Source organism: Panthera uncia (assembly GCF_023721935.1).
Source record: "Panthera uncia isolate 11264 chromosome B3 unlocalized genomic scaffold, Puncia_PCG_1.0 HiC_scaffold_1, whole genome shotgun sequence".
NCBI lineage: Eukaryota > Metazoa > Chordata > Mammalia > Carnivora > Felidae > Panthera > Panthera uncia.
This window is the reverse complement of record NW_026057582.1, coordinates 14,510,778-14,523,050: the sequence shown is the minus strand read 5'-3', so window position 1 is coordinate 14,523,050 and position 12,273 is coordinate 14,510,778. Positions and strand designations below refer to the sequence as shown.

At 40.2% G+C, this 12,273-nt stretch overlaps 1 protein-coding gene across 2 annotated transcripts in view; it reads right to left on the bottom strand.

Annotated features, from left to right (window-relative positions):
- Positions 1-12,061, bottom strand: part of EML5 (EMAP like 5) — a 181,368-nt gene extending 169,307 nt beyond the window's left edge. For both annotated transcript variants that reach the window (XM_049612358.1, XM_049612360.1), the window contains exon 1: positions 11,764-12,061. In XM_049612358.1, coding sequence (XP_049468315.1) covers positions 11,764-11,960 — 197 coding nt within the window. In that variant the 5' untranslated portion in view covers positions 11,961-12,061. The remainder of the gene's footprint in view (positions 1-11,763) is intronic.
- Positions 12,062-12,273: the final 212 nt, after the last annotated feature.

The window sequence follows — 12,273 nt, the reverse complement described above, 5'->3', positions numbered from 1 at the left end:
AAGGAGAAAGGAGAAAGGAGAAAGGAGAAAGGAGAAAGGAGAAAGGAGAAAGGAGAAAGGAGAAAGGAGAAAGGAGAGGGAGGGAGACAGAGAGAGGGAGGGAGGGAAGGAGGCAAAGGGAGAGAATCCCAAGCAGGCTCCACACTAAGTATAGAGCCCAACACAGGGCTTGCTCTCACAACCTGTGAGATCCTGACCTGAGCCGACATCAAGAGTTGGATGTTTAACCAACTAAGCCACCCAGGTGCCCCTCTCATACTCCTTATCAAGTCACCCTCACTCTCTTACACAGTCTCTTTGGGGTTACAAATATTACCCTTTCCAAGTGCATGCCATCTGAATCTAACATCCAGGTTTCTGATAGTATTTCTTACCATGCTAGTAGTGCCACCTTTGCTAAATAACATTGTCCACAAGTTAACTAATAATTAGAAAAGTCACATTGCAACCAAGTAATGATGACTAATCTATAGAGTCTGTAGTTAGTCATCACCTATGTTACAAGACTTAGAATGGCCTTTCACTTTCCACTCCTGGTTGGGTATTATGCCTTGCACCCTGATCAACCACCTGTAAAAATATGGACACTGAGGTGGTTAGACTTGGTTACATCATCATCTTGTGGCTAATTTAAATAATATCACGAGCAACATCATTCCAAGCAAAAACTGCAAAATTCTTAAGAGCAACTGCCTGTGGCAATTTTAATTATGCTCCACAGACTGAAATAAATATGTAATGAGAGCTTCCCCACCAGAGGCAGTGGTGTCTAGTACTGTATCTCCTAAGAAAGTCAGTCTCCCACAGAATTGAAAAGAGATTCCAATGGATTTGAAGCAGAAAATGGTTGTCCTCTTTGTTGGAGGTGAACTAGGTACATGATTCACAGGAAGAGCAGGAGCATTTCCTTGACAAGGAAGCTGCGCAGCTCAGTTCTTCTGATTTGGGGAATAGGCTATGTACACTTCTCTTGCCAACAATTTATTTCTGGTTCTTTAATTTCAATTAGGTACTCTCTGTTATGCCTCATATTCCATGCTTTTAAGCATCCATGACAATGATCTCTCCCTTTTTTGGGCTCCGTCAAGATGTTGACACCATCCATCCATAGCAATGATATAATCCAGAATTCTCACTTCATGTCCCATCTGTCTCTCTGCTTTATCCCTATTTTCCCCAGCCTCTGGATTAAAGTAAAACCAGATATTCTCCCCCCAGTTGTGAATAACAAGGTAACTTTTAGAGTGAAATCTGACTTAACAACTCCTACAATCAGAACTTCCTGTTTGCCAATCCAACATTATGAGCTGTCCATCCCAGAAGAAAAATAAATTAAGAATTTTGTGGTGTTATAATGAATTGAGCCTGCGTATGGACTCCAATCTTTTGTCCCATGTCTATCCCCTCATTCTAGTACTCAAGCAACACCAAGAAGTTAGTGTTTTTCCCCTATGCTTACTACCTCAGATGGACATGCATGCCAGTGTCTTAAGACAGGCACTATATTTCACTTGACGTTTTAACAATCCAATTCACCTTTAAATTACACTGGCCAACAGATGGTAATACTTTAGATAGGAAATCCAGGAGCTATGAAGGCCTTTGTACCCATTCTTGCAGTCTTTGGCCAATATGGTGATGCCATGAGCTACCTGTAATTAGAACATTTACCACAGTAACCAACGCAGCTTGTTTAGGCTGGTTAGGTGTAACCCCTTGCGAGTGTGCTATGCTGTCTCAGAATACTGATCCATACTGAGACACAATGAAGAACTTGCTGGCCTTACAGACTGAAGCCAGTCTGACTGCTCTTTAGTGGCTGCTTTATGCTTGGTTAACAGCAACATGTGGTCTCAAGCCCTTCAAAACACAGCATCCCACTACTTTTCTGACTGGACATGTACCTATTGTGTTATCTGAACTGTCTATGCAAATACATCCACTTTAGAATTTCACAGGGTAGGGATGATCTGTCCTTTTGATGTATTTATACGTCCTATCAAATATTAACATATTTGGTTTATTTCTGAGTGCAGATTCTGGCTCCAAAATGGAATTTATTAATGGACAATCTTGGTCTTTCCGTGGCCCAAATTACTCAGGCAGACCCACTGCAACTGTTCCTGGAGTCTGTTGAAATCACCATCTGATACATCATCTTGATACATCCAGGATGCACATAACTTTGCCCATTAAGTAAAGCTTTCAGGTCCCCAGTGAGTGAGCATTTTTCTGGACTGATGATGTATGATATCTTCCTTTTAATGTTTTAAGTCCCTGATGATACTGACCAGATCCATCAATAAACAGAAAACCATACTGAGGACTGCTTCCCCCCCCCCCCTTTTTTTTTTTGGTAATCTCCAAACATAGAGATTTATGCTGTCCAGCATGGGAGGTCCTTAGGCAACAAGTCAGGAGGTTTTTTGTTTTCTTTTGTTTTTTAATTTAAATTTTGGTTAACATACAGTGCAATATTGGTTTCAGGAGAATTCAGTGGATTCATCACTTACGTACAACACCCAGTGCTCATCACAAGTGACCTCCTTAATAACCATCACCATCTAGTCCATCTCCCACCCAATTTTCTCCATCAACCGTCAGTTTGTTCTCTACTGTAGTCCTCTAAGGGTCTCTTGTGGTTTGTTTTCCTCTCTCCTCTTCCCCGCCTTCCCATTTGTTCATCTGTTGTTGTTTTTTTTTTAATGTTATTTATTTTTGAGAGACAGAGCATGAACAGGGGAGGGGGAGAGGGAGATACAGAAATCTGAAGCAGGCTCCAGGCTCTGAGCTGTCAGCACAGAGCCTGATGCGGGACTCAGACCCATGAGCCGTGAGATCATGACCTCAGTCGAAGTTGGACACTTAACCGACTGAGCCACCCAGGCACCCCTCATCAATTTTGTTTCTTAAATTACACATGACTTAAGTCGCATGTTATTTCTCTTTCTCTTATTTCACTTAGCATAATGCATTCTAGCTCCATATCATCGCAAATGGCAAGATTTCATTCTTTCAATGGCTGAGTAATATTCCATTTTATATATATGCCACATCTTCTTTATCCATCAGTCAGTGGACTCTTGGGCTCTCTCCATAGTTTGGCTATTGTTGATCATGCTGCTATAAACAATCGGGTGCAAATGCCCCTTCAAATATGTATTTTTGTATCCTTTGTATAAATACTTAATAGTGCAATTGCTGGATCATAGGGTAGTTCTATCTTTAACTTTGAGGAAACTCCACACTGTTCTCCAGAGGGTCTGCACCAGTTTGGATTTCTACCAACAGTGTAAGAGAGTTCCCCTTTCTTTTCATCCTCACCAACACCTGCTGTTTCTTGAGTTAATTTCAGCCACTCTTACAGGTATGAGGTGTATCTCCTTGTGGTTTTGATTTGTATTTCCCTGATGATGAGTGGTGTCGAGCATCTTTTCATGTGTCTATTGGCCATCTGGATGTCTTCTTTGGAAAATTGTCTATTGATGTCTTCTGCCCATTTCTTAACTGGGTTATTTGTTTTCTGGGTGTTGAATTTGGTAAGTTCTTTATAGGTCTTGGATGCTAAACCTTTATCCAATATGTCATTTACAAAGATCTTCTATTCCATAGGCTGCCTTTTGGTTTTGTTGACTGTTTCCTTTGCTGTGCAGAGGCTTTTTATCTTGAGGAAGTCCCAATGCTTCATGTTTGCTTTTGTTTCCCTTGACTTCAGTGACATGTCTAGTAAGAAGTTGTTCCAGACGAGGTTAAAGAGGTTGTTGCCTGTGTTCTCCTCTAGGGTTTTGGTAGTTTCTTTTCTCATACATAGGTCTTTCATCCATTTTCAATTTATTTTTGTATATGGTGTAAGACAGCGATCCATTTTCATTCCTCTGCACATTTCCATCCAGTTTTCCCTGACACCATTTGCTAAAGACACTGCCTTTTTCCATTGGATATTCTTTCCTGCTTTGTCAAAGATTAGTTGGCCATACATTTGTGGGTCCATTTCTGGGTTCTCTATTTTGTTCCATTGATCTATGTGTCTGTTTTTCTGCCAGTACCATACTGTGTTGATGATTACAGTTTTATAATACAGCTTTAAGTCCAGAATTGAGATGCCTCCAGCTTTGGTTTTCTTTTTAACATAATTTTGGCTATTCCGAGTCTTTTCTGGTTCCATACAAATTAAAAAAAATTTTGTTCTAGCTCTGTGAAGAATTCTGGTGAATTCTAGTGAAGAATGCTGGAGTTATTTTAATAGGAATTGCATTGGGTAGTATTGGCATATTAACAATATTTATTCTTCTAACCCATGAGCCTGGAATGTTTTTCCATTCCTTTGTGTCTTCTATTCTTTCATCAGCTTTCTTTATTTTTCAGCGTACAGATCTTTTATCTCTCTGGTTAAGTTTATTCCTAGGTATTTTATGGGTTTTGGTGCAACTGTAAATGGGATAAATTCCTTGATTTCTCTTCCTGCTGCTTCATTATTGATGTATAGAAATGCCACAGATTTCTGTACATTGAGTTTATATCCTGCGACTTTGCTGAATTCGGAGTACAGATCTTTTACCTCTTTAGTTAGGTTTATTCCTAGGTATTACTGTTTTTGGTGCAACTGCAAATGGGATCAATTCCTTGATTTCTTTTTCTGCTACTTTGTTATTGATTTATTGAAATGTAACAGATTTCTGCAAACTGATTTTATATCCTGCAACTTTGCTGAATTCAACTATTAGTTTTAGCAATTTTTTGATGGAGTCTTTTGGGTTTTCTATATAGAGTATCACGTTGTCTCCAAATAGTCAAAGTTTGACTCCTTCCCTGCCCAACTGGATGCTTTCTGTTTCTGTTGTCTGATTGCTGTGGCTAAGACTTCCAGCACTATGTTAAATAGTAATGGTAAGAGTGAAGAGGTCTGAAGTTTTTAAAGGGATTTCAATATCTAGCAAATTATCCACATTGTTATATGTAATAGTAAGTGAATAAATAATAGTAAGTGAATAAATCTGACCAGACCTTAAGTTTTTTTCAGGTTGACTTCCTAGCCCACCAGCTAAACATGGATTAGTACTATATTTAGAACAGTGGTTTTCAACTCTGGTTGCATTAGAATCATCTGGGAAGCTTAAAATTTTTAAACAGAAGCAAACAACAACAAAGAAACTATACTTCGGAGCTATCCTAAACAAATTAATCAGAATTTGCAGGGATGAGACTCAGTCATTGGTGGTTTTATTATGTTTGCTTTGTTTTTTGACTGTCCAAGTGATTCTAATATGTAGCCAGGGCTGAGAATCAGGAATCTAGAGCAGTGTTTTCAAACTTAAACTACATCAGTATCATCTGGACGTGACTAAAATGGACTGCTGAGTCTTACCTAAAGTTCCTGATTAGGTAAGAATGAAGCCTGAGAACTGTAGTTCTAACAAGTTTTCAGGTGAGGCTAATGCTGCTGGTTAAAGGAACACACTTTGAAAACCAATGATCTAGAGCATGCTTTTCAAATTTTAATATGTTCACATACTACCTGAGAATGTTAAAATACAGAGCCTAGGGGCACCTGGGTGGCTCAGTCGGTTAAATGTTTGACTTCTGCTCAGGTCATGATCTCATGGTTCCTGGGTTCAAGCCCCATGTTGGGCTCTTTGCTGACAGCTCAGAGCCTAGAGCCTGCTTCAGATTTTGTGTGTGTGTGTGTGTGTGTGTGTGTGTGTGTGTGTGTGCGCGCGCGCGCGCGCCCCTCCCCTGCTCGTGCTCTCTCTCTCAAAAATAATAAATAAACATTAAAAAAAAAAAAAGAATAGTCCCTGGCAAATAACAGGTACTCAATAAATATTTGCTGAAAGAATAAGTAAACCAAGAAATACCTATGTCTACACTAAGATGTGTCCCAAACGCCACTGAAGAAAGTGTCTTAAGAGGTGAGAGTGACCAACTGTGGCAAATGATGATAAATCAAAAGATGAGAACAGAGAACCAGCCACTGAATGTGGCAATGTGGACATCATTGGTGACCCTGACAAGAGCTGCTACGGTGAAACAGAGAAGAGCCAGGACTGAATGGCAGAAAAAGAACTGAAGATAGCGAGTACAAATACTCTTTCAAATATTCTCTCTTAACACAAGACCACTGCATATGATATTACCTATTTCCATAATGCTACACCTTCACTCATTTCTTCTGATGACATGTCCTCCTGTTTTCCTTAAAGACCCAGTTTAGGTAATATATTCACTAGGAAACATCACTGTGAACTGTTATGTCCCCATGTGCATCCCAGATTACATGTACACCAATGCTACCCCTAGTACACGTAGTATTTTAAGTAATTCTTTAATTGACTGTGTCTTTAAACTCTGACTATCTTAAGACAGGACCTTTACACAAAACTAATGCTCAATAAATACAGGTACTCCCGCTTTTTGAAAGTTCATATTACACCACCTCTCTCTCACAAAAGACCTACACTAGTACCTGTTTCCGCTAACTGAAGAAATCCGAAAAGGAGTTCAGCTTTTACAAAAAAGGCAAGAAGCAAAACAGCATTCAGTGTTTGTTTTACTGCAAGCTGTTACAGAGCATGTACCCCAACCAGGGAGAGTGGCTCCACCAAGCTCCTTGCTTGGAACTACATTCAGCATCCTAGCATCAAGCTGTCATAGTTCTGAACTGTGACTGGGAGCATTTGTGCTTTATATCTCAATTTATCTTGTGCATCCATTAGCAAGATGTGTCCCAAGCATAGAAAACCAAAGAGAAGTTATTCTCTTTGCTTCAGAAAAGAAAAGAGAAGTTATTTTTGGGATCTAGGAATGCACAAAAATTTTTCCATATAAATGAATGGTGACTGCTTCTTCACTTTATGTCATTCTGGCTTATAAAAGGTTTCATAGGAACATGCTACTTTCAGATAGCAGAGGAAACCTGTATTTCTTTGAGGTATGAAAAGGCCTTGAACAGTAAGTTCTTAATAGTTCTAAGAATTTATTATTCCATGTTTTCCTTAATTTATATCCAAAATATATTTTGTTAGTTCCCTGCATATTCAATGAGGCATTATAAAACAATAGTTATTATAATGCAAACCTAAAAATCTGACTTTTCCCTTAAGTAAACAATAAAGACATTTAATTTACATTTATGATATCTTGAACTGTTATTCCAGATAATTCTTTTTAATTTTTTTCATTTTTTTTTTAATTTTTGAGAGAGAGAGAGAGCGTGAGCAGGGGAGGGGCACAGAGACAGAGGGAGACACAGAACTCAAAAGCAAGATCCAGTCTCCGTGCTGTCAGCACAGAGCCCAATGCAGGGCTTGAACTCACGAACTGTGGGATCATGCCCTGAGCCAAAGTCAGACACTCAACTGACTGAGCCACCCAGGTGCCCCCAGATAATTTCACCTTTCTCTGAAAACATCTCTTAATGTTATCCCTTAAACTATGCAGTGTTTGTAAAACAACCATAAATATTTTTATATTCAGAGACATAACATGAAATCTTACAGAATAGAATTATACTGTCTGTGAAAGTTAAACTCACCAAATTCTAGTAACTTAAACACAGGGACATTTTATGTCCTGTATATATTCTAGTGTATATTCTGTATACATTCTAGTATTTTTGGAATTACTGCTTCTAAATATTACACAGTGCTTAAGAAAATTATGGTACCAGCTTTGAAGGGAGGGTTTATACTCATTTTTCAAATTGCTTTTTTGTTGAGAATTCTAGTCATGCATGTTTTAGGATACAGACTGGCAGTTTGCTTCGCAAACAGGATTATCTGGGGCACTTTAAAAAGATTTCCGGGCTCCAACTATATATAGAGGATTCTGACTTAGTGCACCTAAGGAAAAGTCTAGAAAATTGGCAAAAAGCTCTTTAAAGGATTCTGATAATCAGCCTGGTTTGAGAAATATTGACCATATATCTGAAAACACATAAGGAGACAACAGGTAGATTTGTAGTAATTCCTTCCTGACCTTAAAAAGTTGTATCTTAAACCCATGAAAAGGTACAAAAAAAAACCCTGATCCACCATAAAATGATCAGACATTCTGAACTGCTTTTCCAACAAGAATTTGACTTGTATTATTTAATTTCTTTTTTTTAATGTTTATTTATTTTGAGACAGAGAGAGAGAGGAGAGAGAGAATCCCAAGCAGGCTCTGCACTGTCAGCATTCAGCTCCATGTGGGGATCAATTTCACAAACCCTGAGATCGTGACCTGAGCTTAAGTCGAGAATCAAAAGCTTAACCAATTTAGCCATCCAGGCACCCCGAATGAATTCAATTTCTATACCATAAATACAGAGCTGTTAAAAACCACTTTTACTAGATTACGGTGAGGCTTGATCAGTTTTTCCTTTTCTCTCCCCTCCCCACCCCCCCTCCCCAATCCATCAGAGTCCACTGCTCAGCCACCATTTGGGAGGGAAAGCTTTAAGGCCAGGCTTCTCCTCACTCACCAGGTTCTTACTGGTCACAGGTGGTCAGTTTCCTTTCTTAAGGACACCACCTACCACAATTGAAGGAAAGAGCTACTACACCTTTCATTTTGTCTAAAGAAAAAAAAAGTCATACTAGAAGCAATGAATAATTATCATTCTAAACTGCAACCATGTAATATGGTACTCCCTTCAAAGTATTTCAGATGCATTATGTAATTTGGTCTCATCATCACCTTGTGAGATACTTTCACCATGTTTAGGAAAAAAAAAAAACTTCAATTCTGTACCTAGAAAATATACAAACAATGGGCATAGGCTGTTCAATGTGGAGGTTCATGTGCACAAGAAAACCAGAATCAAGTAACAAAATGCACCAAACTAACTATAGTCCATCAGTGAGTGGTCTTCACTGGTGATAAGTGATTTGAAAACTGTCAATAATATTCATTTCAAGAACAAACGTGACAAAAAGTGTTGGGAAGTAACTAGCAAAATAAAATTTTAAAGTCATTTCATCCTTTGGGAAGAAAACTGGGAAAAGTTTCAAAATATAGACCAAGCTATAGATGTGCTTCTTGTGCTAAAACTGGCAGTAGTCTAGAATATTTTATAATTATTTTATTTTATAATTTAAACCTGTAATAAACAGTTAACAGCTGGAGAATTTTATCATTATCATTTTAACTTGAGACACAGTAGGGAGGGAAAAAAAAGAAAAAGTGATCTTAAAATTCCTGTATTATTTTTTTAAGATTTTATTTTTAGATAATCTTTACACCCAGCGTGGGGCTCAAACTTACAACCCTGAGATCAAAAGTCGCATGTTCTTCTGCCTGAGCCAGTCAGGTGCCCCTCCTATATGATTTCTGACAGTGAAATGAATTTCTACATAAATCTGTAGTACTAAAATAAATATAACTAAAGAATAAATTACAAGAGAAGTATATACACAGATATGGCAAAAAGAAGACAACTACAAGCAACACAGATAAAATAAGACAAGTCACATGGCACCACCACTGGCCATACTAGATGTAGTAAAATGGTGAGAGAACTGGTTAGCACATGACAGACTGGTCATGAATCAGTCTTTACAATTACTATAGCACCTACGTTTTCAAAATCTAAGAAGAACAATCTGCTCATTCTGGAATAATCTTAGCCCCAGACTAAGTCCTAGTTGACCAAATTCTACACAAGTTTCAACCAAATATGGAAACTAAATATAGTAAAAACAGTATTGACTTTTTTATTACTAAACCTAACTTTGCAGGAACATTGTTTTCCACCATGTATCACGTTTATGAGTATTACATTTTCTGCTATGACATAATTGAAAAGTTACTGGAGTAGTTTCTATACTTCTGCTTCAAACATTGAATTGAAAACAAATTGAAAGGTTTGAAAATCTGTTGGATCTATTTCACAAGAATGATTTGTGTCATTATTGGCTGAAATAAAATTTCCAGAGCCCTTTCATTCACTGATGTTTATGTTATAATCTTGATACTGTATTAAATATATGCCACCAATTTCAAGATACTACATGATTCAGATTTTAGTACCCCACTGCAATTTTTGGGGAAACCTTCTTGTTAGAAATTATTTTAAGGATGAATCATTTGCATAAAATCATAAGCATGCATCCATTTATGGCAAAAATTAGTCAGATATATATATGTTTACTGAAACACAATTATAAAAACTCAAGCAGTGTGACATATAATATAGCTTTAATTGCTGCAGGATAAACACAACATCATTTATCACTGTCAAATACACCATATGTAGTTTCAGAAGGCCTTAGTACCATCCTGCTCTCAACTACCAAGAAGTAAAAACAATAGAAGTGCACCATGAGAAGACCTCCAAATCCTTCACACCCATCACACCTACCGAATTCAACCCAACAAACATACTATCCGGAAGAAGGCTTCAGCTGAGGCTGCTTCAGCTAACTAAAGCTACCCTCCCTGTATTGTGAGAGACCCAACACAAGAAAAAAGAGAAAAAGCGGAAACTATTAGGGAAAACGACAAAGAACTGGGGCACATTCTACTCTTGGGGTGAATCACAAGCAACGAACAAAAATACCACCTCATTCCCTATTCCAGAATGTCAATTTCTGCTGTCCTTATCTTTACTCCATCTTGCTCTACCTTTAGGCCCCCTTTTCCCGTTTACAAACCACACAGGCACAGACATGCAAACTAGCAGTACAACTCTGTTATTTACAGAATTCAAGTGCCAGAGCATCTTGCCTACAAAACACCAAACCAAGCTACTGGATTTCAAATGCCCGATTTAAATCCTGTGGAACATAAAGAAGGGAGTATAACTTAGTAATCAAGTCAAATCACAGAATCTCTTGTTAAAAAAAAAAAAAAAAAAAAAAAAAGGCAGCAGCCCACAAACACATTCCCAGAATGTTTTAAAAGGTATTCTCCTGTCAAGGACAAAAATGCTGTGCTTGAAGCATAACCGATGGCCTAGGAGAATTTCTGCAGCTTTTAACTTTGTCGGAAAAGTCCTGCGGAGACACTGATTGGAAATTACATTTCAAATATACCGGCTCACTAAAATGTAAACAAGCATTGAAAACAGAATTACAACGCAAAAAAAAAAAAAAAAAAAGTGATTTAAATAAAAAACGCTAAATCTATTTAGGAGTCCTTGAGAGGAAATGAGAATTGGAAATCAGTAGACTCACTTTCAGCTGCTTGTTCAGCTGAACCCCTACCAAAGTGCCCTTAGGTGTGCAGATTTTTAATTTCCAATGAATCACCTGAAGGCTGCCGGGGTTTCTCTTCTATCTGATAACAGGAGGCAGTGAAACCCGAACTAATCATTATGGCCAGGAGGTGAGTGCCCTCCAGGATGCTACTGGGGGCGCTTCCCAGGACCAGTATTTGAGAGCCCACAGCTTGCGGTGCCTTTATCAGTTTCCCATTAGGTAAAGGATTTCTCCCGGGCCCTCTCGGAATTCGTTTAATAAGAAATCTCTGACGGGATTTAAAGGAGTAAACCGCTACCAAAATAACCTTTTTGCAGTTTTCATAAATTCGAAGGAGGGAGAAGGGCACAAAGCCATAAAACCGAACGCCCGGTGGCTCCGCACCGACGCAAGGGAGAGACTCTAGAACACCGAGACGGAAAGGGGTTCGCCGGGTGTCACCAGGGTGGATCCGGGACAAGACACTGGTGGGTTTCCGTCCGGGGTGATGCTCCCTGCAGCAGCGGGTCACCGCACCCGGAATGACGCGCAAGTGCCAACTCCGCGAGCGGTTCGCACGGGCGACGGCCGCCCCCCTCCCCCGTACCTGATGATGTCGTCGCTGTGGCCCCGGTAGAACTTCTGCCGGTGCTCCCGCGGGCTGTACACCACGCCGACGCCGGCCACGAAGTACACGATCTCCTTGGCCGCCGTGTAGTAGAGGTTGTTGCGGCACTGGTGGCCCCGGTAGCCGTACACCCACTCGAGTCGCAGGTGGCAGTTCGGGGCGCTCCGGGCCGCCATGTCGGGGCGCCCACCCCGCCGCTCCGGCTTGGGCCCGCGGCAGCGGCAGGCGGCCGCGGCCCGGCCAAGAAAGCCCTCCCGCTGGCGGCCGGGACTTCCCGCCTGCCGCGACCTCTAAGCCGCGCCGGACAGGTGCATGTCGCTCCTTCTGGCCTCTGCCGCCGCCGCCGCCTCAGCCCACGGGCGGGAGGAGAACCCTCGCCTCGCGGAACATTCTGAGGGCCGCGGGCGCCGCCGGCCGTCAAGTGGGGTGTCTCGCGCCCCTTCTCCCGCCTCAGCTCGGCTCGTCTCCGCAGCCCGCAGCGCCCAGGCT